This window comes from Scyliorhinus torazame, chromosome 1 (assembly GCF_047496885.1).
Source record: "Scyliorhinus torazame isolate Kashiwa2021f chromosome 1, sScyTor2.1, whole genome shotgun sequence".
Taxonomy (NCBI): Eukaryota; Metazoa; Chordata; class Chondrichthyes; order Carcharhiniformes; family Scyliorhinidae; genus Scyliorhinus; species Scyliorhinus torazame.
The window spans coordinates 377568510-377590684 of record NC_092707.1 but is presented as its reverse complement, the minus strand read 5'-3'; the positions used below and the strand labels follow the sequence as shown (position 1 = coordinate 377590684).

At 44.0% G+C, this 22175-nt stretch overlaps 1 protein-coding gene across 1 annotated transcript in view; it reads right to left on the bottom strand.

Moving 5' to 3' along the window:
- The window catches only part of prkd3 (protein kinase D3), a 595703-nt gene that overhangs the window by 251380 nt on the left and 322148 nt on the right, over positions 1 to 22175 (bottom strand). The window contains exon 4 of the mRNA XM_072511897.1: positions 8978 to 9109. Coding sequence (XP_072367998.1) covers positions 8978 to 9109 — 132 coding nt within the window. The remainder of the gene's footprint in view (positions 1 to 8977; positions 9110 to 22175) is intronic.

Below are 22175 nucleotides of genomic sequence, written 5' to 3'. Positions count from 1 at the left end.
TGTCACATGTACCGAGGTACGGTGAAAAGTGTTGTTCTGCGTAGTTCAAGCAGATTGCGCCATACATGAAAAACATAGGGCATACTATAAATACACAATGTAAATACATAGACATCGGGTTAAGCATACAGAATACAGTTCTACAACTGTACCAAAGATGCTTTAAAAAATTAGTTCAGTCCATAAGAGGGCCATTCAGGAGTCTGTTGATGCCTGTTCTCAAACTTTTGTGTCTTCTGCCCGATGGAAGAGGTTAGCAGAAAGAATAACTCGGAGCTGGTGCATGCACTGATACCTCCCCCATTTTGTGTGCAAATTTTGAAATGATGGCCTACAATCCTAAATCCAGGTCATTAATGGGTATCAAAAGAGCCGTGGTCCCAACACTGACCTCAGGGAAGGCAATCATTATACACTTGCCACCCCTGCCACCAAAACAACCATTCATCACTATTCTCTGCTATCTGTCCATCAACCAATTTTGCATTCACGTAGCCACTGCCTCTTTAATTTCATAGGCTTCAACTTTGCTAGCAGGTCTATTACGCAGTACTTTATCAAGCATCCTTTCAAGGTCCACATGCACATCAATTGCACTTCCCCCTAGGGGCAGCACGGTGGCGCAGTGAGTTAGCCCTGTTGTCTCACGGCGCCGAGGACCCAGGTTCAATCCCGGCTCTGGGTCACTGTCAGTGTGGAGTTTGCACATTCTCCCAGTGTCTGCGTGGGTTTCACCCCCACAACCCAAAGATGTGCCGGCTAGGTGGATTGGCCACGCTAAATTCCTCCTTAATTGGAAAAAAATGAATTGGGTACTCTAAATTTATAACAAAAAAAGGAGAAAATTGCACTCATCCCATTTCTCCATTACGTCAATAAATAGAATTTGACTTTAACAGATTTCTGCTGGTTTTCAAATATTATCCTCAATTTTTGCAAATGTCAATTGACTTATCTCCTGATTATTGACTCTTCAGGGCTTGATTGTCCCAGCCCGGGGTGACAGGCTGAGAGATGGAGATGGTGGTAAAATAGTGGTGAGCTGCATCAGGATGACTCCTCGATGCAGTCTCGCTGCCAGGGAAGTTTCCCAGCAGCAGGACCAGATGGTTAGCATCTGCCTGCTGCAGGGTGGGGTTGCTGAGGCTCTAGAATGGCCATCAAAATCCTGTTCGCCACCATCCTTAATTGGACGTGAGGTCACCACCAGGAAAATAACTGAGCTGGCCCTGCTGGCAGCAGTGAAGGCTTGGGACTCCCATTTCACCCTAATGCCATGGTGCAATCTGGCCCCAAAAGTCCCCCCACCAACCACTTTTGGCTAATGGGCCTGAAATTGCTGGATTTAGCTAACCCTCTCCACCACCCTTTTTTGAACATGGGGTGTAGCATTTACAATCCTCCAGTCTTATTATTGTGTTCACATCTTCCATCAGTAATATCTAAATTCAACACGGCAGCAAACTGCCATTTTGTTTTTCTATCCGCTAGTTACAAAAGCGATGGAATTTTGGGTGCACTTGGAACTTTTAACTTCCGGTCGTGACAAAAAGTGTTTCACTGCAATTTCAGTCCAGCATGTCTTGTGGAACATAACACCCACACTAAGAGCCTTTATTTTATTTTGGAATTGATATTTCTCTCTTTGGACCATTTACTTGTTATCATAGAACTTACAGTGCAGAAGGAGGCCATTCAGCCCATCGAGTCTGCACCAGCCCTTGGAAAGAGTGCCATACTTAAGCCCACACCGCCACCCTATCCTCGTAACCCAGTAACCCCATCTGACCTTTTTGGACACTAAGGGCAATTTAGCATGGTCAATCCACCTAACCTGCACATATCTGGACTGTGGGAGGAAACCGAAGCACCCGGAGGAAACACATGCAGACACGGGGAGAAAGTGCAAACTCCACACAGACAGTCACCCGAGGCCAGAATTGAACCCAGGTCCCTGGAGCTGTGAGGCATCAATGCTAACCACTATGCTACCTTCCTCAACCTTTGCTGTTTTTTGCATGCCATGTATACCTGGTACAGCAGTGCAAAATGTTTCATTTTCATGCTAGTCATCCTTATATTCCATCAGAGTGAGATTGTCGGATTAATCCCAGTTATGTAGATTTATGCATGCTTTTTGGGATGCATGCCGTACCAAATTCCTTTTAATGAGAATCCTTACTGTCAGGGAAATTAGATTTTAATCTCTTAAATCTGGGCTGGATCAGAACCCAGATTCCTCAGGGTTAATAATAACCACTACACCATTGGAATCAGTCATGGAAATGCCCTATCCTCAAGCCAACCAAGTTTAGTGCATCTGTCATGAGAAAAATCCTTAAAAATGTAGCAAGCAGAACAACAGTCTTAAAAGTAAAGATGTTAAAGTTAGGATGTTAAGAAAGCTTTCATTCAAATGGATCCAGCATAAATGTGGACTAGGAATGTCTACAGCTATACATTCCTATAGCTGTAACTCCATTGTTCAATTTGACTTTCAACTGAGCTTAAATCCACTGCAGTACTTGTATGGAAGCCTTCAACAGCCAAATAATATTCCTTAAATTAAACCGAGACAACAAATACAGCACTACTGCCCAAGTCTTTTTAAATTGAATAATTAGTCAAAGTTCTTCTGGATGCTGCTAACTATGGCCAAAGAAAGGAAATCTCAAACAGTCTCTCAAGAACTACACAATCAGATCACATACTGGGGGCAGGAGGTCCCCTTAATATAGATTCTGAATAGGTAAACAATACTCAACTCCAATAGGTCTGAAAATAAGACAGAAATTACAAGGATGTGATCATTTCCACCTGGGTCTGGTGGAAACGATCACAGAATATACATTTTATTCCCTCAGATATTAATTGCTCCCTTGAGTCTTTGTGAAACAAAGAAAATAATTTTCTCTGATGGTGTTTCCCCACCAAGCACTGATCCACTGGATCATCCTCCCAAACATTCAAGTTAATACGGCAGTCAACTAGTTTGTGAAAGGGAAATCATGTTTAACCAATTTATTGGAGTTGTAGCTTCATTGTGTACTCTTTACAACTTACTTTCCAGCCTGTCTTTGTGTCATCAGCAAATTTGGCAACCATCCCATCATCCAAGATATTTATATATATTATGAACAGTGAGGTCTTAGCACACCCTTCATTACATCTTGCTGACCTGAAAAAGGCCCATTTATATCTACTCTGTTTCCTGTTTGCCAGCTAATCTTCTGGCAATGCCAGTATGTTATTCCCTAGTACATGAATTTTTATTTTCCATAATAACCTTTGATTGGCAATTCATAAAGTGCCTTCTGGGAATCCAAGTACAGTGCATCCACCTGTTCCCCTTTATCTGCTTTAGGGCACTACGGTGGCAAGCACTTCTGCCTCACAGCACCAGCGCCCTGTGATTAATTCCGCCCTTGGGTGACTGTGTGGAGTTTGCACTTTTCTCCCCGTGTCTGTGTGGGTTTCCTCAGGGTGCTCCGGTTTCCTCCCACAGATTAGGAGGATTGGCCATGACAAAATTACCCCTTAGTGTACAGGGATGTGCAGGTTAGGTGGGGTTACGGGGATAGTGCGGGAGAGCCTAAGAAGGGTGCTCTTTCAGAGTGTTGGTGCAGACTTGATAGGCTGAATGGCCTCCTTCTGCACTGCAGGGATTCTATGATTCAATTTTCCAACGATTTCTAGATTCAGGGAAGATCCCATTAGAGTGGAAGATAGCAAATGTAACTCCATTACTCAAAAAGAGAAGGAGGCAGAAAACTGGGAAACTACAGACTAGTTGGTTTAACTTCTTGTCATCAGGAAAATGTTAGAAGGATTCTATCCACAGCACAGATTACTTCCTCAAAGAGGTCCAACCAGTTAATTAAATGTGATTTCCCTTTCACTGAACCATGTTGACTCTACCTGATTATCTTGAATTTATCCAAATGTTCTGCTACAACTTCTTTAATAATGGCTTCTAACATTTTCCTGATGACAAGATGTTAAACCAACTAGTCTGTAGTTTCCCAGTTTTCTGCCTCCTCTTTTTGAATAATGGAGTTACATTTGCTATCTTCCACTCTAATGGGATCTTCCCTGAATCTAGAAATCGTTGGAAAATTAAATCCAATTCATCAACTATCTCACGAGACACTTCTTTTAAGACCCTAGGATGAAGTCCATCAGGCCTCGGGCTCTTGTCAGCCTGTAGCTCCAATAATTTACTCAGTACCATTCACTGGTGACTGTCCAGGAGCCCCCACATGCTACAGCTTCACACATCACCCGTCCTGTCATCCTTCACGTGTTCTAATTAACTATTTAATTATTTTATTCAGTTATATATTTTACTGGTATTTTACCTAGTGCATGAATTGCAAGAAGTTAGTATGCAGGTACGGTAAGTAATTAGGGAAGCTAATAGAACGTTATCGTTTATTGTGAGGGGAATTGAATACAAAAGTATAGGGGTTAGGTTTCAGTTATGCAGGGCATTGGCAAGACCACATCTGGAGTACTGTATTAGTACAGTATTGGTCTTATTTAAGGAAGGATGTAAATGCATTGGATGCAATTCAGAGAAGGTTTACCAGACTAATACCTGGAATGAGCAGATTGTCTTATGAGAAAAGGTGAGACAGACTACCCGCTGGAGTTTAGAAGAGTAAAAGAGAACTTAATTGAAACATAAGGTTTTGGGGGCCTTGACAAGGTGGATGTGAAAAGAATGTTTCCTCTTGTGGGAGAAACTGGGTCACTGTTTAAAAATAAAGGGTCATCCATTCAATACAGAGCTGAGGAGAACTTTCTTTTCCTCAAGAGGTCGAGTGTGTTTGGAACTCTGCCTCAAAAGGCAGTGGAAGCAGAGTCTTTGAATATTTTCCCGGCAGAGGTAGATAGGCCCTTAATCAGCAAGGGGGTAAAAAATTATTGGGGGTTGGATTTGTTTATTATCACGTATACCAAGGTACAGTGAAAAGTATTTTTCTGCGAGCAGCTCAAACAGGTCATTTAGCACATGAAAATAAAATAAAATAAAAAGAAAATATATAAAAAGGCAACACAAGGTCCACAATGCAAATACATAGACACTGGCATTGGGTGAAGCATACAGGAGTGTAGTATTAATCAGGTCAGTTCATAAGAGGGTCATTTAAGAGGCTGGTAACAGCGGGGAAGAAGCTGTTTTTGAATTTGTTTGTGCATGTTCTCAGACTTTTGTACCTCCTGCCAAGTGGAAGAAGTTGGAAGAGTGAGTAAGCCGGATGGGAGGGGTTGATTATGCTGCCCGCTTTCCCCAGGCAGCGGGAGGTGTAGATAGAGTTAATGGATGGGAGGCAGGTTCGTGTGATGGACTGGGCTGTGTTCACGACTCTCTGAAGATCTCTGAAGTTTCTTGCGGTGTTGGGCAGAGCAGTTGCCATACCAGGCTGTGATGCAGCCCGATAGGATGCTTTCTATGGTGCATCTGTAAAAGTTGGTCAGAGTCAATGTGGACATGCCAAATTTCCTTAGTTTTCTGAGGAACTATAGGCGCTGTTGTGCTTTCTTGGTGGTAGCGCGACATGGGTGGACCAGGACAGATTTTTGGTGATGTGCACTCTTAGGAATTTGAGGTCGTTAACCATCTCCACCTCGGCTCCATTGATGCAGACAGGGGTGTGTACAGTACTTTGCTTTCTGAAGTCAATGACCAGCTCTTTAGTTTTGCTCGCATTGAGGGATAGATTGTTGCACCACTCCACTAGGTTCTCTAGCTCTCTTCTGTATTCTGGCTCGTCATTATTCGAGATCCGACCCACTATGTGCGTGTTGTCAGCAAACTTGTAGATGGAGTTGGAACCAAATCTTGCCACGCAGTCATGTGTGTATGTACAGGGAGTATAGTAGGGGGCTAAGTACGCAGTCTTGTGGGGCCCCGGTATTGAGGACTATTGTGGAAGAGGTGTTGTTGTTTATTCTTACTGATTGTGGTCTGTGGGTCAGAACATCGAGGATCCAGTTGCAGAGGAGCCGAGTCCTAGGTCTTGGAGCTATGCTGAGCTTGACTGGGATTATGGGTAGGTGGGAATGTGGAGTTGAGGTTACAGTCAGACAAGCCATGTATTATTGAATAATATGGCAGGCTCGAGGGGCCTACTCCCACTCCAAATTTGCTTGTTTATAAGGCGCCGACTGCTCCTACTTTTGTTTGTATTTTTCATGAACAGTCTGATAGAAGGTTGATCTGGCTCTGTTTTCTGGGTTCTCATGTTTAGGAAGTAACAGTCCTCCAAGTTGGAGACTCAGGAAAGGAAAATTGGCAGAAACATGAAAAATACATTTAAAGTAAGGTATTCCAAAACTATTAGAATCTATCATTCACCTGAGGAAGGAGCAGTGCTCCGAAAGCTAGTGATTTGAAACAAACCTGTTGGACTTTAACCTGGTGTTGTAAGACTTCTTACTGTGCTCACCCCGTCCAACGCCAGCATCTCCACATCATTAGAATCTATAGCATGGAGACAGGCCCGTCGGCCCCAACTGGTCCATGCCAACCAAAAAGCCTATCTAAGCTAACCCCATTTGCCTGCATTTAGCCCATATCCCTCTAAACCTTTCCTATCCATGTATCTGTCCAAATGTCTTATAGAATCACAGAATTCTTGGAACGCTAGCAACCATGGCATCTCCCACCAATAGCTGGAGAAAAATTAAGATATGCTTCCAGATATATAATATATATCTAGAAATAAAACATATAAATACATACACAGAGAGCATGGGTAAAGACCATGACTGCCGTAACATTCGTATAGCATTAAATACTTAAAGAACACTTTAGCACAACCACAATAATGATTTGTTTACATCTGTACAAACATTCAACAAATTAGGGAGGACCCAACTTTCTGCAAACATTGATAGCGTGTGTTTTGCTAATAGGATCAATTCCTCCATTAACTCAGTATGGGTTTTGCTAAAATACTCAACTTCTCCTATGCAAACATTTTAAGTGTGTATTTTAAGTATTCTATGTCCACAGGTTACAAAATAACCTAGACTTGGCCAGTAGATGGCACTATTGCCTACCTAACTCAAGCTGAGTTCTCAGGGAACATTCGTTCATCGTTAAATCATCGTTTCCACTGAAGCATATACAGGGTGTACATTGGGATGAGTTCATGCCCCACAATTTTGATTGGAATTTTATATGCTTCCAAGAGTCCTAAAATGTGTTCATCACCAACAGTCTCTCATTATTTTTATTCACTTAAAAAAACAAGTTTATTTTGAAAGAAAAGTGGGTTACAATTAACATTCTTGAATTGTCAGCTTTATAGGGGAACGTGTCAAGATTTGTTTCAAAGCTGTTTAACGTTTGTTAGTTTCCTGGTTTGGCACACACGTGATTTAAGTATTAATTTTGTTCCATGCTGAATAAATGTGATGAAAATAACATTCTTGCTTCTTTCTGAATGCCCTGGTGGACCAAATCAACAGATTGAGTTTTGGAAATCAGATTGCAGATCAGATTGGTTCATTATTGCCTGAAGTCAATGTCTGTAAATGTTTTCCATCTAAGGGATGGTATTGTTCAGCATTTCTCCCACACTGTCTCAGTCACTGCCAGCCAAATAAACAAGAATGAAATAGATCACACAAGGAGCACAAATTAAGACCAAAAGAGAATTAAAAAAAGAAAATCCTAACAAGTTAAACAAATAGTTTTGATCGAGAAGCAGTTTGGGTTTTATGAAAATATATTTAAATTATTTCAGCTGAGATATTGCAACTCTATATAAAAGATCCCCTCTGCAGTGTTTGCTGATCTAAGCCTCTCCTCTTAACTTTACAGCTTTTGCTTCCCTTAATCAATCTGATCACTTCAGAAGAAAAAACTTGGATTTATGATACCTATCACAACCTCAGCTTGTTCCAATGTTATACACAGTCCACCACATAATCACATCTGTATGGTGGGGAAATGCAGTATCCAATTTGCACATAGCAAGGCTCTGCAAATAGCAATGAGATAAATTAATGATGGGCGAGGGATAAATATTGTTGAGGATACAGGGACAACGCCCTATTCTTTGAATTGTGCTGTGGGATCGTTTACGTCCACCTGCGAAGGCAGACCGTCTAAAAGACAACACCTCCAAAATAGCAACACTGTACGAACAACTCACTCAAGGCTGACTTTAATATATATATATATATATATATATATATATATATATATTACCACATAGCCCAGTGCAGAGGCTCTCAAGATGTTGCAGAGGTACCAAGGTGGTGCAGGATAACGTGAACTGCAACTCACCACCAGGTAATGTATGCAATTATACACCTGGTGGCACTGCAACACTCAGACTGAGATTGGATTCTGCCGTCTCCCAAAACTCAGGTTAGCTTTATGATAGCAGCAATTTTCCTGTTTTTGCTTTCTGGTCCAAAGCACTGTGCAACGTAAATTTATTTGTAGATGTATATGAGGCTTTGGGTCGTTGCTGTCACATAGAACTAAATCAACAGCATCACCAACTTCTGTCCCCGCTTCCAAAATTGCTTGCCCTCAACTGAAACAAACACGTTCCCCCACCCCTAACAAAGCTTCAAAAATCTGTTAATGACTCTTTGTCATTGTCATGAATGCTGCAAGTCTATAGAGTGTGCTTTTATTTTGTTTGTCCTTGCATCCCATGTGACTGGGTCCTCGTCATCAGTATCTTTACAGAAGGAAGTAGGTAGTATCTTAATAACTATCAGAGCTCAGTTAACCCAGTACAGCATTTGAGCCAGTGACTTGTGCTCTGTATGGTTCAGTACCACAATGGACAGTGCATTTAATAGCGGCTGGTCATTCTCACCCTTTCAAATTGCAAGTTACACTTAGACTTCCATATGCAAAATAGAAACAAAACAAATCAATTTTACCATTGGACTTGTGCATATTTAAAAACACCTCACGAGATGTAGGTCAACAATGAAGACTCACCTTCACATTTCAAGCCCTGACGTACTAATCCCCATAACATCTCTCCACAGTAGTCACAGAAAGTTGGGGCTTTGTAAGAGTGTACATAAAGAGCATGTGGTCGGATCTGGAAATCTTCAACAGTAGCTAGTGCTGGGAAGGAAAGAGAGAAACAAAATTAACCCTCTTGGGGCGGAAAAGTGCTTTATCCATCAAAAATATCTAAAAGAAAATTATGAAAACATCTTGTGGCAGTAGGATGTTGTGTCTTCAATTAAAATGTTGCTTAAGATGAGAAATCAAGTCCTCCACCAGTCTGTGTCAAAGTCTACTGCCCATACCATAAGTACGTCAGGATCGGTCTGAATGTTCGAGGGCCATATAGGCTGCTCTTCCCTTTGAGAGCTGACTGGTGGCGATTTAACATGAGGGCCTTCATGGTAACCTCAGCCTGAACGAGAATTTAACCCATGCTGTTGGAATTATTCTGCATCACAAACCAGCCATTGAGCCGACATACCGCTGAATATTCAACATGGTAGAGGAACCATGATTCACACTGTAATTTTTGAATAGGTTCAGAGATGTGGGGTGCAGCACATGGGACAAGGTTACACATTAGTTGCTAATTGCTGGCCGTGGTGCAGCTTAAAGTACTGAAACATGGTCTTGCAACCAAAAACTCAAAGCTGCTTAGAAAATTAATCCACAGATTAGACGACAATGCAAAGAATGAGGAAACAACCATTAATCCAGCTTTCAATTGCTCACATAATATTGTTTATAGTATATTCTACAATAACTTAACAATTCGTGATTTTGCAACATTATCACCATAAATTCTGCTCAAAACATAATCCACTGCATAATTAAAAACTTCCTACGTGTAATGGAAGCCAATAGAACTGTTAACACTGAATGGTTATCCTGAGCTACAGATGTTGCTAATTGGTACAGGGCATCATGTAATTAGCGTGGATCAATCAGCTCATTGAGAGGGTATTCAACCCTTTTTCAGTCAGATGTCTAACATTTAAAAAATATACATTTTAAAGATGATTACATAATTCACTTTAAAAGCTTCAATAATTCAGCGAAAATGTACCCATTTTCCAACCTGTCTTTCATTGATTCAGTCTCGCTTCATAATATACCAATTGTACCATCAACAAGCTTAACTATACACCCTCATTTGGTTAGTGGGCAGCATCTCACAAACCTCACTTACAGTGTCCAGCCAATGTTAAAGAACACATGCAGAGCAAACCCAAGACATAAGGATGGCAAGCACATCCATTGGTTCTTTCCTCTCTCCTCTGGCCTCCAGCTTTATTCCACGAAAAACAACAAAAACCCATCAAGGCTCACCAGAGAAGGTAAGGTAGCATTAGATTAAAAGACGAGGCTTACAATTTTTCAACAAATAGCAGTAAGCCTGAGGATCGGATGTGTTTTAGAAACTAGCAAAGGGGCACCAAAACTTGACTAAAAGGCAAAACTTGGAATAAGAAAGTAAACTAGCCAGGATTATGGAAACAGGTTGCAAGAGTTTTTTCAAGTCTATAAAAAGGAGAGCAGCTAGTCATAGAGCCGTTGGCGATGGCTCTCTGGGGGTCGGCGGAGTGGCAGGGATTATGAGAGGACAGAGGGAACATCGGGTGTCGCTCTATGTTGATGACCTGCTGCTGTATGTTTCGGCTCCGCTGGAGAGTATGGGAAGTGTTATTGGCCATCTGGGGAGGTTTGGAGGTTCTTGGGGTATAAACTGAATGTAGGGAAAAGCAAGGTTTTCCCAGTGAATGAGCTGGGGCAGCAGGCAAATTTAGAGGGGATGCCATTTATTGTAGCGAGGGATAGGTTTAGGTATTTGGGGATTCAGGTAGCGAGGGAATGGACGGGGCTCCATAAGTGGAACTTAACAAAGCTGGTGGAGGAGGCCAGGGTTGATCTCATTAGATGGGATACACTGCAGTTGACAAAGGCGGGGAGGGTCCAAATGGTTAAAATGAATATTCTGCCGAAGTTCTTGATTATTTTTCAGTCTCCTCCGATCGTTGTACCAAAGGCCTTTTTGGGGAAATTGGACATTATCATTTCGGACTTTGTATGGGTGGGGAAGATGCCGAGGGTGGGGAGGACTCTGCTACAGAGGCAGAGGCAACAGGGGAGGTTGGCGTTGCCGAACCTGCTTCATTATTATTGGGCGACGAATGTGGATAGGTACGGCGATGGTGGGAAGGAGAAGGGGTAGAGTGGGTTAGGATGGAGGAGGAATCTTGCAAGGGGTCTAGTTTGAGGGCTATAGTGATGGCTGCGTTGCCAATGGCTCAGACTACGTATTCAGGAGCCCGGTGGTGCAGTCCATGGTGAAGATATGGAATCAGTTGAGGTATTTTAGGGTGGAAGGGATGTCGGTGTTAACGCCGCTGTGCGAGAATCACGGGTTTGAGCCGGAGGGGATGGATATTGTATACAAGAGGTGGAGGGAAGTGGGGCTGGTCAAGGTGAGGGATCTGTATTTGGAGGAAGGGTTCGCCAGTCTGGAGGAGCTAAGGGAGAGGGTAGAGCTGCCGAGGGGGAGTAAGTTCAGGTATCTGCAGGTTAGGGACTTTACGCGAAAGGTCTGGAGGGTGTTTCCTAGGTTGCCGGGATACACCCTGCTGGAGCGACTGCTGCTTCCGGATGTGGAAGGAGAGGGAAGAATTGGGGATATATATAAGTGGCTGGGGGGAGGGGCAGGGAGGCGAGCGGGTGGTGAAGATCAAGGAGAAGTGGGAAGGGGAGTTGGTGGGGGGGGATCAATTGGGGAATATGGAGTGAGGCACTGCGTAGGGTAAAAGGGACCTCCTCTTGTGCAAGGATGAGCCTGATACAGTTTAAAGTGGTGCACAGGGTGCATATGACTCGGGCGAGAATGAGTGGGTTCTTTCAGGGGGTAGCAGATGAGTGTGAGAGGTGTGGGCGGGGGTCAGCGAATTATGCGCACATGTTTTGGGCTTGCGGAAAATTGTGGGCAGGAGTGTTCGCGGTCTTAGCCAGGATAGTGGAGGAGGTGGAGGACTCGGACCTTTTGGTGTCGATATTTGGGGTTTTAGAGAAGCCGGAGCTCATGGAGGAGGAGAAGGCCAATGCCGTGGCCTTCGCCTCTCTGATTGCATGGCGGCAAATTTTACTGGAGTGCCGATCGGCATCGCCACCAGGGGTAGCAGCCTGGTTGGGTGACCTGTATGACTTGCTGTGGTTGGAAAAGATAAAATATGAGTTATGGGGCTCTGCAGAGGGGTTTGAGAAAAGATGGGGGATGTTTGTGACCATATTTAAGGAGCTGTTCATCGCAGGGGGAGGGATGAAAAAGGGGAGGAAATTTGTACAGACTGTATAGTTGATTGCTGGGAAGTATGTTTGTATGTTTCCTGGTTTGTGTTGTAACCTGTTTTGATACGTGCTTGCAATAAAATTCCTTTTTAAAAAGAGAGGAGCTAAAGTAAGCATTGCTCCCTTAAGAGGCAGAAAGATTAGTTATTTTGGGGAATGAGGAACTGGCATTACACTGGGTCTCTGGATCACCCATCCAGTGACAATATCACTATGCCACTACGTTCATCTCTGTCAGGTAGGAGTCAGGCAGGATAATAATAATAATCTTTATTAATGTCACAAACAGGCTTACGCTAATACTGCAATGGAGTTATTTTGAAAATCTCCGCGTCGCCAGTCCTGGGCGCCTGTTCAGGTACACTGAAGGAGAACTCGGAATGTCCAATTCACCTAGCAAGCACGTCTTTCGGGACTTGTGGGAGGAAACGCACGCAGACACGGGGAGAACGTGCAGACTCCGCACTGACAGTGAACCAAGCCAGGAATCGAACCCTGGTCCTTGCCATTGTGAAGTAACAGTACTAACCACTGTGCTACATGGCTCCCGAGGAGCATCGCTCTGTTCTCACAGCAAGTCATCATCATTCTCTTGCAGCGTCCGGTCAGTCGCTTTCGTGCCCTGACCATGAATGGTGTGACCATGATAATGACCTCCCACAGGCCCCACAGTAATGCTAAGATGCAAGACCCCATGGTGGGAGAGGTCTTGACGCCCTAGTCCTCGTTGTCCCCAAACCAAAGGGCAATGAGGGTGTCCCTAGCCCTGTGCCCCACAATGACTCTGGTTATCGCTCGAGATCCTTCCTCCACGAGTTGCCTCTCGCCACCCTCCTCTACCTCGTCCTCATCAGAGGAAATACGGCACTCCTCCTAATCCAGCTGTTCACCCGGCTGCAGTGCCAGTTTTTGCAGAGCACACCACAATGATGTGGGACATCCTTTGTATGCTGTATTGGAAGGCTCTCCCTGGCCAGTCTAGGCACCAGAACCGCATCTGAGCAGGCCAATCGCCTGGGTTCGACCAGTACACACATTGACCCAGAGCCTTGTTGCAGCGAGTCGCAGCAGGTGTTTGGGGCCCCCTTCTGAGTGGGCATTCTTTGTTCCAGAGGAGCCATCCTTCTTCCGCTGCTTTCTTTCAAAAATGGCTGGGATCTGCGAGCATCCTAGATGTAGCTGTCATGGTCGCTCCCCGGGAAGCAGGCACACACCTTCATTATGCACATGGCGTGGTCACCACACTAACTGAACATTGAGGGAGTGGAATCCCTTGAAGTTCACAAACAGCGTCCCATGCCACCAGGGGAATTCAAAGCCTCGTGGATGCAGGCGATGACCCTCCCGACATCCGCCCACAACCCATCCGCAGGTCAAGACCCTGGGTTTGAAAATGACTGATATACATAGTTCGTAAAGACTTCTTTTTGTTACTGCTTAAATGTCTTTGCAAAGTAACTATAAAATGTAAAGCAATTTTAAAAAATTAAAAACTTGCCACTGATCCAAACAGAACTGCCAACATAAAAGTGCTTTAGAAACAATTCACTGCTGAATGTACCTGACATAATGTGTCTTGCCACCAAGAATTAAAGCCAATACATTGCCTCAGTTATTTGCTGGTTTAAAGATAAAAATCCAATCTGCAAAGACTACAATAGAGAATCGAGCATTCCCCAAGGAAAATGTTTCTTCCTTCGCAATTACTGTTTTACCTCAACTTTCCCTACTTGAAACCACTCCCCTCTCATTGGGTTCCTGTACACTACAGCTTGATTAAATCCTTCCTTGGGTCTCCTTCTTTAGGGACATGCAAATTAGCAGAATTAATGCTCAAATGGTCTTTGCAGAGATGACTTTTTCTTTTAACCAGCAAATTGCTGAGCCAAACACACCGAGAACGTGTTGAGTTTAATTATCGGTTTGTTTGCCAGAGCCCATCTCAATCAGGTATGACAATCCGCACAGAGTGCTGTATTTCATGGTAACAGATCATCAGCACCATCTTAAGGATAAAGACAGGAACAGTCAATAAATTCTGGCTTTGTCAACAATGCCACCATCACAAGGCAGCATTTAAAATAGGAATCACAAAAATTAAAGCACAGACACAGGCCATGCTACCCATCACATTTGTGCTAGTGCAAGTTCTTCCATTGGGGCAATTTACTCTAACTCATTTCTTCACCCTTTTCTCTATCCATTATTATTTATTTTCAAAAGTCCCTTGATAAATGATGTTACATTTTAAGTTAAAATCCATGTGGTGAAATACTAATAACGGGTTTCATTCCGTTGTTTCACAGCTGTTCACAATTTACATGAAAAATTTGGACACTGAAATCAAAAACACAATTTCTAAATTTGTGGATGGCACCAAATTGAGGGCGAGCAGTCAATACAGAGGAGAACGGCAACAAATTGCAAGATGCCACTATAATTCAGGTTAGCAAGATCATAAATCTAGGTAAACCAACGACTAAGCTTTATATATAGAGGAATAGAATTGAAAAGTAAGGAAATCATGCTAAATCCACACCAAACCCTTGGTAAAATACATCAGGAGTACTCCATGCAGTCCGGGTTGCAACAATTAAAAAAAGGATATAGATGCACTGGAGAGGATGGAGAAAAGATTTACAAGGATGATGCCAGAAATGTGCAGGTATTTTACGGAGTTATGCTTACATCTGTATTTGTTGTTATAAAATCATAAATGCCTTAATAAAATGTTTTCAAAACAAAAGAAATGTGCAGGTATACATATCAGGAAATAGGATCGACAGGCTGGGTATCTTTTCTCTTGAAAAAAAAGGAGAGGTGACCTAAAAGAGGTTTTAAAAATGATGAAAAATTTTGATAAGGGTGTATACAGAGAGATTATTTATCCTTCTGGGGAAGAGCATAGCTAGAGGCCATCAGTATAAGATAGTCATAAGGAAATCCAATAGGGAATTTATAAGAAACTTTTCGAAAATAAATTTAGAGTACACAATTCATTTTTTTCCAATTAAGGGGCAATTTAGCGTGGCCAATCCACCTACCCTGCACATTTTTGGGTTGTGGGGGTGAAACTCACGCAAACACGGGGAGAATGTGCAATCTCCACATGGACAGTGACCCAGAGCCGGGAACGAACCTGGGACCTCGGCACCGTGAGCGTCATCATGCTGCCCAGAAACTTTCTTTTTAATATGGAACCCGCTACCACAGGGAGTGGTCGAAGCAAACAGTTTAGAAGCACTTAAGGAGAAACTAGACAAATTGTTGTATATTCTTGGTTGTTTCTAGTAGGAACAAGGTCACTTTAAGATTTTAATCGCGTGATGTACTGATGACATAATCAGCAGTTTGGGTAGACTAAAAGGCAGTCTACTTTGGCAGCCTGAGGGAGAAGACACCTTTCCAATAAAGCTCTTGTTTGTTTGTACCCTCGTGATCTGCAAACCTATCTTATAAAAATACCACACATGAGGGAGAATGGAAAAGAGAGGAGGCCAAGTGGAGCATGATTGTACTGATTGAGCCAAATGGCCTGCTTCCGCAACATACCCGAAAAGCGATCTTTCCCCACTTTGCCTTCTAGTGCCTGTGATTTAATGTTTTCTATTTGCTGATTCACCAAAAAGTGAAAACAATCTTGGCTTATTTATCCTACAACACCTTGTGAGACCTTGCCTTAGTATTCCTTGTTCTAAATCAATAAAAACCTTTTTTGAAGTCTTGCTTTTTAACCATTAGTTGTAGCATTCTAGTGAATGCGCACAGTATACTTCACACAGATGTCATATAATTTCACTTGTAACCTAAGCAACCATTTGTACTAACATAAAATCCGTGCTTTTATATTCAATACTGCTACATACCAAAATCATATTGGCCTCTTCATAATGTTTTCCCACCTGCATTCTTATCTCTAAAGGACAATACATGCCCACTCCCAGATCTCATTGTTCATTCAGTCATTTATCTTATTTGGGGTAAATTTCCTTTCTTTTGAACTGCAGCCAGATTGTATCGGCCCTCCAAGGTCCACTTCCTAATTTTACAAGTTTTGCATGCCGACTAATTGTCCTTAATCAGCAAGGTTCACTATCATTCCTCAATGTCCAAATAATTGAAAGGGATGAAGTACAAAATAGAAGATATCCCTGAGGCACACGACTCATTCCCTCATTCCATAAGACCATAAGATATGAGCAGAATTAGGCCACTTGGCCCATCAAGTCTGCTCCGCCATTCAATCATGGCTGATATTTTCTCATCCCCATTCTCCTGCCTTCTCCCCATAACCCCTGATCCCCTTATTCTGGTTCTAGGTTTTCCTACAAATGTAAACATCCTCTACACATCGACTCTATCCAGGCCTCACAGTATCTTGTAATTCCCTCCAATAAATAGTAATTTGTGGCTAATCTTAATCACTGTTCCCTGGCCATCTTTCCATCCATAGGGCAACGTTCCTTTTAAATACCACATGCATATCGTTTAAAAAAAAAAAAAAACAATTTTGGCACCTGAATAATAATGATGTTTATTGGTGTCACAAGTAGGCTTACATTACACTGCAATTAAGTTACTGTGAAAAGCCTCTAGTTGCCACATTCCAGCGCCTGTTTGGGTACATTGAAGGAGAATTCAGAATGTCCAATTCACCCAACAGGACATCTTTCGGGACATATAGGAGGAAACCGGAGCACCTGGAGGAAACGCACACAGACAGGGGGAGAACATGCAGCCTCCGCACAGACAGCGACCCAAGCTGGGGATTGGACCGGTCCCTGGTGCTGTGAAGCAATAGTGCTAACCACTGTGCGCTTATCAAATTCCTTCTGAAAAATCCATGTTATGCATACACACATTTGTTATCATGTCAGTTCAGAAAGATTGCCACCTGGTGGAGCCTCAGCAGCCGACTCTGTGGAGGAACAGAGAATTGTTGACACCAACTTCTTGATTTTCACATGCATCTGCGCACGTGTGGGTGCCAGGGGTTGCTGTCAGTTTCACTCAGTTATGACAGTGAACACGGACAGTTTTGCCATGACTATAACTGCAAAATTCAGGCTGCTCGGTTTCAAACCCGAAAGTATTTTGAGGATTTAGAACATCTTGAAGTGAAACTATCTATATTGTTTTACTGTTGAGACCTCTTCAGTGCTCAAGTGGGTAAAGTCACCTTTAATTTCTGGCTGTAGTTTTTTAAAAATAAATGCTTTTATTCTCCATTTTCACATTTTCGTTCAAAATTTACGCCCCACCAACAGGCGGCAAACGGTAACAAATACAAAGTCAATAACCTTAACATCAACAACGATCCCATCCTCCCACCACTCCACCCAACTGTCAATATATGCATCCAATAAAACAAACCCTCCCACGGTGCGAAAAAAAACAAAGGCCCATGGCCACCATTAACCTATAGAGTGCCCCCCCTACAACGACACTCAATGCCATCCAACCTCCAAAAGAGTAATGTAAATGACACCCAAGTGTTATAAACCCCCTCCCAAGCTCCTCCTCTCGACTTCCTCTTGTAAAACTCCTCCCCCCAACTTCTGTTCCTTCCCCCCAACTTTCCAGCCCGGCTAGACCCCTCAGACCCTGCTCTGCCAGGCTCCGATAGCCGCAGCCCCTCCCCTCACCTTACCCCCGTTCACTGGCCGGCTTAAACCGGCCAGCGTCGAGGCCCCTGCCCGGGTATCTTTCCCCCTTGCCCAGCCCAGGAAAAACCCAGAAGTCCCCTTTAGCACACAAACCCCGCATACACACCCATACTCCAAAGAACCCTCATTCCGACTGAAAGTCCATTTCCTTGTCCAAATATATACCACGTTGGCTCCTATAGCCCATACATCAGCACACAGTGAAGCAATAAAGAAAAAATACAGTCATGAGGCTATGTCAGTACATGACCATTTCTCAATTCTGCCACAGTCCTTCTGCCTTCACAAACTCCTCCGCTGCTTCCGCCATCCCAAAATAAAAGTCCTTGAACTTGTAGGTCACCCTCAGCTTCGCTGGATATACAATGCCGCACTGCACCCTGCTAATGTACAGTGCCCTTTTCACCCGGTTGAAGGCAGCCCGCCTCCTCGCCAGCTCCACCGCAAAGTCCTGGTATACGCGTATACCAGCTCCAGCCCACTGCAGCACCCGCTTCTGCTTAGCCCAGCACAGGACCTTCTCCTTTACGCTGTACCTACGGAAGCACAGAGTCACTACTCTTGGCGGCTCACTCGCCTTTGGTACAGGCCTCCACGACCAATGTGCCCGATCCAGATCATATTGGGAGGGATCCTCCCCCTCCCCCTATATTTCGACAACATCATGGCGAAATACTCAGTCGCCCTCGGTCCTTCCACTCCCTCGGGCAGCCCCACAATCCTCAAATTCTGTCGCCTGGATCTGTTTTCCAGGTCTTCCATTTTGCCTCGCAGATCCTTGTTGATCTCTCTCACCTTCCGCATCGCCTTCCCCATCGAGGTAAGTTGACCACTGTGCTGCAGTAATGTCTCTTCCACTTCCTTCAGCGCCTCCCCTTGCTCCCGCACCTCCGCCACTGCACCCCAAAATAAAAGTCCTTGAACTTGTAGGTCACCCTCAGCTTCGCTGGATATACAATGCCGCACTGCACCCTGCTAACGTACAGTGCCCTTTTCACCCGGTTGAAGGCAGCCCGCCTCCTCGCCAGCTCCACCGCAAAGTCCTGGTATACGCGTATACCAGCTCCAGCCCACTGCAGCACCCGCTTCTGCTTAGCCCAGCACAGGACCTTCTCCTTTACGCCACCGCCGTCCTCACCGGGGTAATCGCCTCCTCCACCAGCACTTTCAAAATCGCTCCCATCTCCTTCCTCATTGTCTCCATATGTTTTGTAAACTGCCTTTCGAATTCCACGGCTATCACCGTAGTTATTTCTTCAGCCGTAAGCAATGCGGCCTCCCCTGGTGCTCCAGTCTACATTTTCTTTACTGACCCCGCAGTGACCTTTCCACTCCCCAACGGACTTTCAGCTGCTTTTTTCACAGCCGTTCTTTTGCTGGTCTTCGACATTTCCCTTCTCTGTGCTGTCTCCCGACCTTTGCTGCCTTCGCTGGCCCTAGGACCGGGCGTTAACCCCCAACAATGCCGTTCCCGAACGGGAGCCCTCCAACGCGCGGCTGCCTCCCGTCCACCGTCACCGGAAGTGATTTCTGGCTGTAGTTATGAAATAGACAGAATTTAGCAACTAGTCAAGTGCATACATAGTTCCAGTGTACAAGTCAGGTGGCCTAGTTCGCCATGGTAATAATAATAATGTGGAAATCTGGCCTAATGGTTTATGTTCTAATTTCATAATAATAATCTGTATTAGTGTCTCAAGTAGACTTACATTACGTCAAAAAGTTACTGTGAAAATCCCCTAGTCGCCATATTACAGCACCTCAGAATGTCCAATTCAACCAACAAGTACGTCTTTCGGGATTTGTGGGAGGAAACTCACACGGATACGGGGAGAACATTCAGACTCCACACAGACAGTGACCCAAGCCGGGAGTTAAACCAGAGTCCCTGGCGCTGTGAAGCAACACTGCTAACCATTCTGCTACCATGTCACCCTATTACCTCAAAGCAGTGCATGTCCAGTGTATAGATCAAGCCATGCATCTGTTGCCCTTGCCCCGGGGTCATGGGCTTGGAAGATTCTGTTGAAGCAGCCTTGGTGAGTTGCTGCAGTACACCTTGTAGATGGTACACACTGCTACCACTGTGCATCAGTGGTGGATGGGTTGTGAGCAAAGCAGGTCAAGTTGTCCTGGATGGTGTTACGATTCTTCAGTGCTGTTGAAGTTGCACTCATCCAGGCATGTGGAGAGTATTCCACGACACTCCTGACTTGCGTGTTGCAGATGGTGGGCAGGCTTTGGGGAGTCAGGAGGTGAGACACTCTCCACAGAATTCCCAGCCTCTGACCTGCTTTTGCAGCCACAGTATTCATCGGAGTGGTCCAGTTCAGATTTTGGTCAATGGTTATCATCCAGGATGTTAATAGTGAGGGATTCAGCAACATAAATGCCATGGGGCGATGGTAATACAACTCAATTTCATAGGGAGATGGTCATTCACTAGCACTGTGGCACAAATGTTATTTGCCATTTATCAACCCAAGCCTGAAAGTTGTCCACATATTGCTGCAAAATTGGAGAAGCTGGGGGTATCTGTCCTTGAATCAAAAGGAGATTAAGGGAAGATTTGAGAGATGCACAGATTATGACGACTTAGGTAAGGTAGACAAAGAAAAAAAGCTGTTCCCATCAGCCAATGGCATAAGGACCAGGGACACAGATTTAAAGCTTTGAGCAAGAAGGAAAGTGGTGGCATGGTGGTATTGTCGCTGGACCAGCAATCCAGAAACCCAGGGCAATGCTTTGGGGAACCAGGTTAGAATCCCACCACAGCAGATGATGACATTTGAATTCAATTTTAAAAATCTGGAATTGAAAAGTCTAGTGATAACCATGAAACCATTATTGATTGTCGTAAAACTCCATCATTAGGGAAGGAAACTTGCTGCCCTTACCTGGCCTACACGTGACTTCAGGCCCACAGCAATATGGTTGACTCTTAACTAACCTCTGAAGTGGCCTAGCAAGCACGCCACTCGGTGGCTATAAAGTCTACAAAATCAAAACGAAACTCTACAGACCACCCGGCATCAGCCCACAATGGAAACCATAACGGCAAACTCAGCACTAGCATGCCTAACAGCATAAGCCATAGGCAGAGCTAAGCGATCCCACAACCCACAGATCAAATCCAAACTCTTGCAGTCCTGCCACATCCAGCTGAGAACAGTGGTGGACAATTAAACAATTCACGGGATGAAGCAGCTCCACAAATATCCCCATCCTCAATGGTGGTGATGGCCAACACATCAGTCAAGTTTCTTGGATTTGTTACATCCAAAGCGCCAAGTGGATGGTCCATCTCGGCCTTTTCCAGAGGACCCCAACATCACAGATGCCTGCCTTCAGCCAGTTTAATTCACTCCATGTGATACCAAGAAATGGCTGAACGCACTGGATACTGCAACAGTTATGGGCCCTGGCAATATTCCAGCAATAGTACCTGTGCTCCAGAACCTGCTGCACCATGAGCAAAGCTGTTCCAATAAAGCTACAACACTGCCATTTGCTTGGCAATGTGAAAACTTGCCCAGGTATGTGCCGTACACAAACAACAGGACAAATCCAAACCGGCCAATTACCACCCTATAAGTCTACTCTGGATCATCAATAAAGTGATGGAAGGGGTCATCAATGGCGCTATCAAGCACTACTTGCTTAGCAATAACCTGCTCACCGATGCTTAGTTTAGGTTCCATCAGGGCACTCAACTCCTGACTTCGGTACATCTTTGGTTTAAACATGGACAAAAGAGAGTGACTGCCCTTAATATCAAGGTCGCATTCAAACAATTTTTCTTTTTATTTTCGTTGTGTATAAAAGGAAGCAAAAATTCAAAATATAAAAATAAAACTTATTGCTAAATCCCAACTATCTGAAGTAAATAAAGACTGGATCATTTCAAAATCATGTTTGGAAAAATGTCTATTTAGAACACTTCAGGGGCACAACAGATTATTAATCTATTAGCATCGTTTCTTTATTCAAATAAACTTTATACAAAAAAAAAGTTGGTTCAACAAATGAAGTGGGTTGCAAAGCTCTGAACTGTGGTCTGACATAGGAAACTGTTGAGCTGGAAAGCGGCAAACAATGCACTGCCGTTTCGGTACCAACTCCATGTTCAACACCTGGTATAGCACCCGAACAAACCACAGAGCAAGTTGTGAGAGACA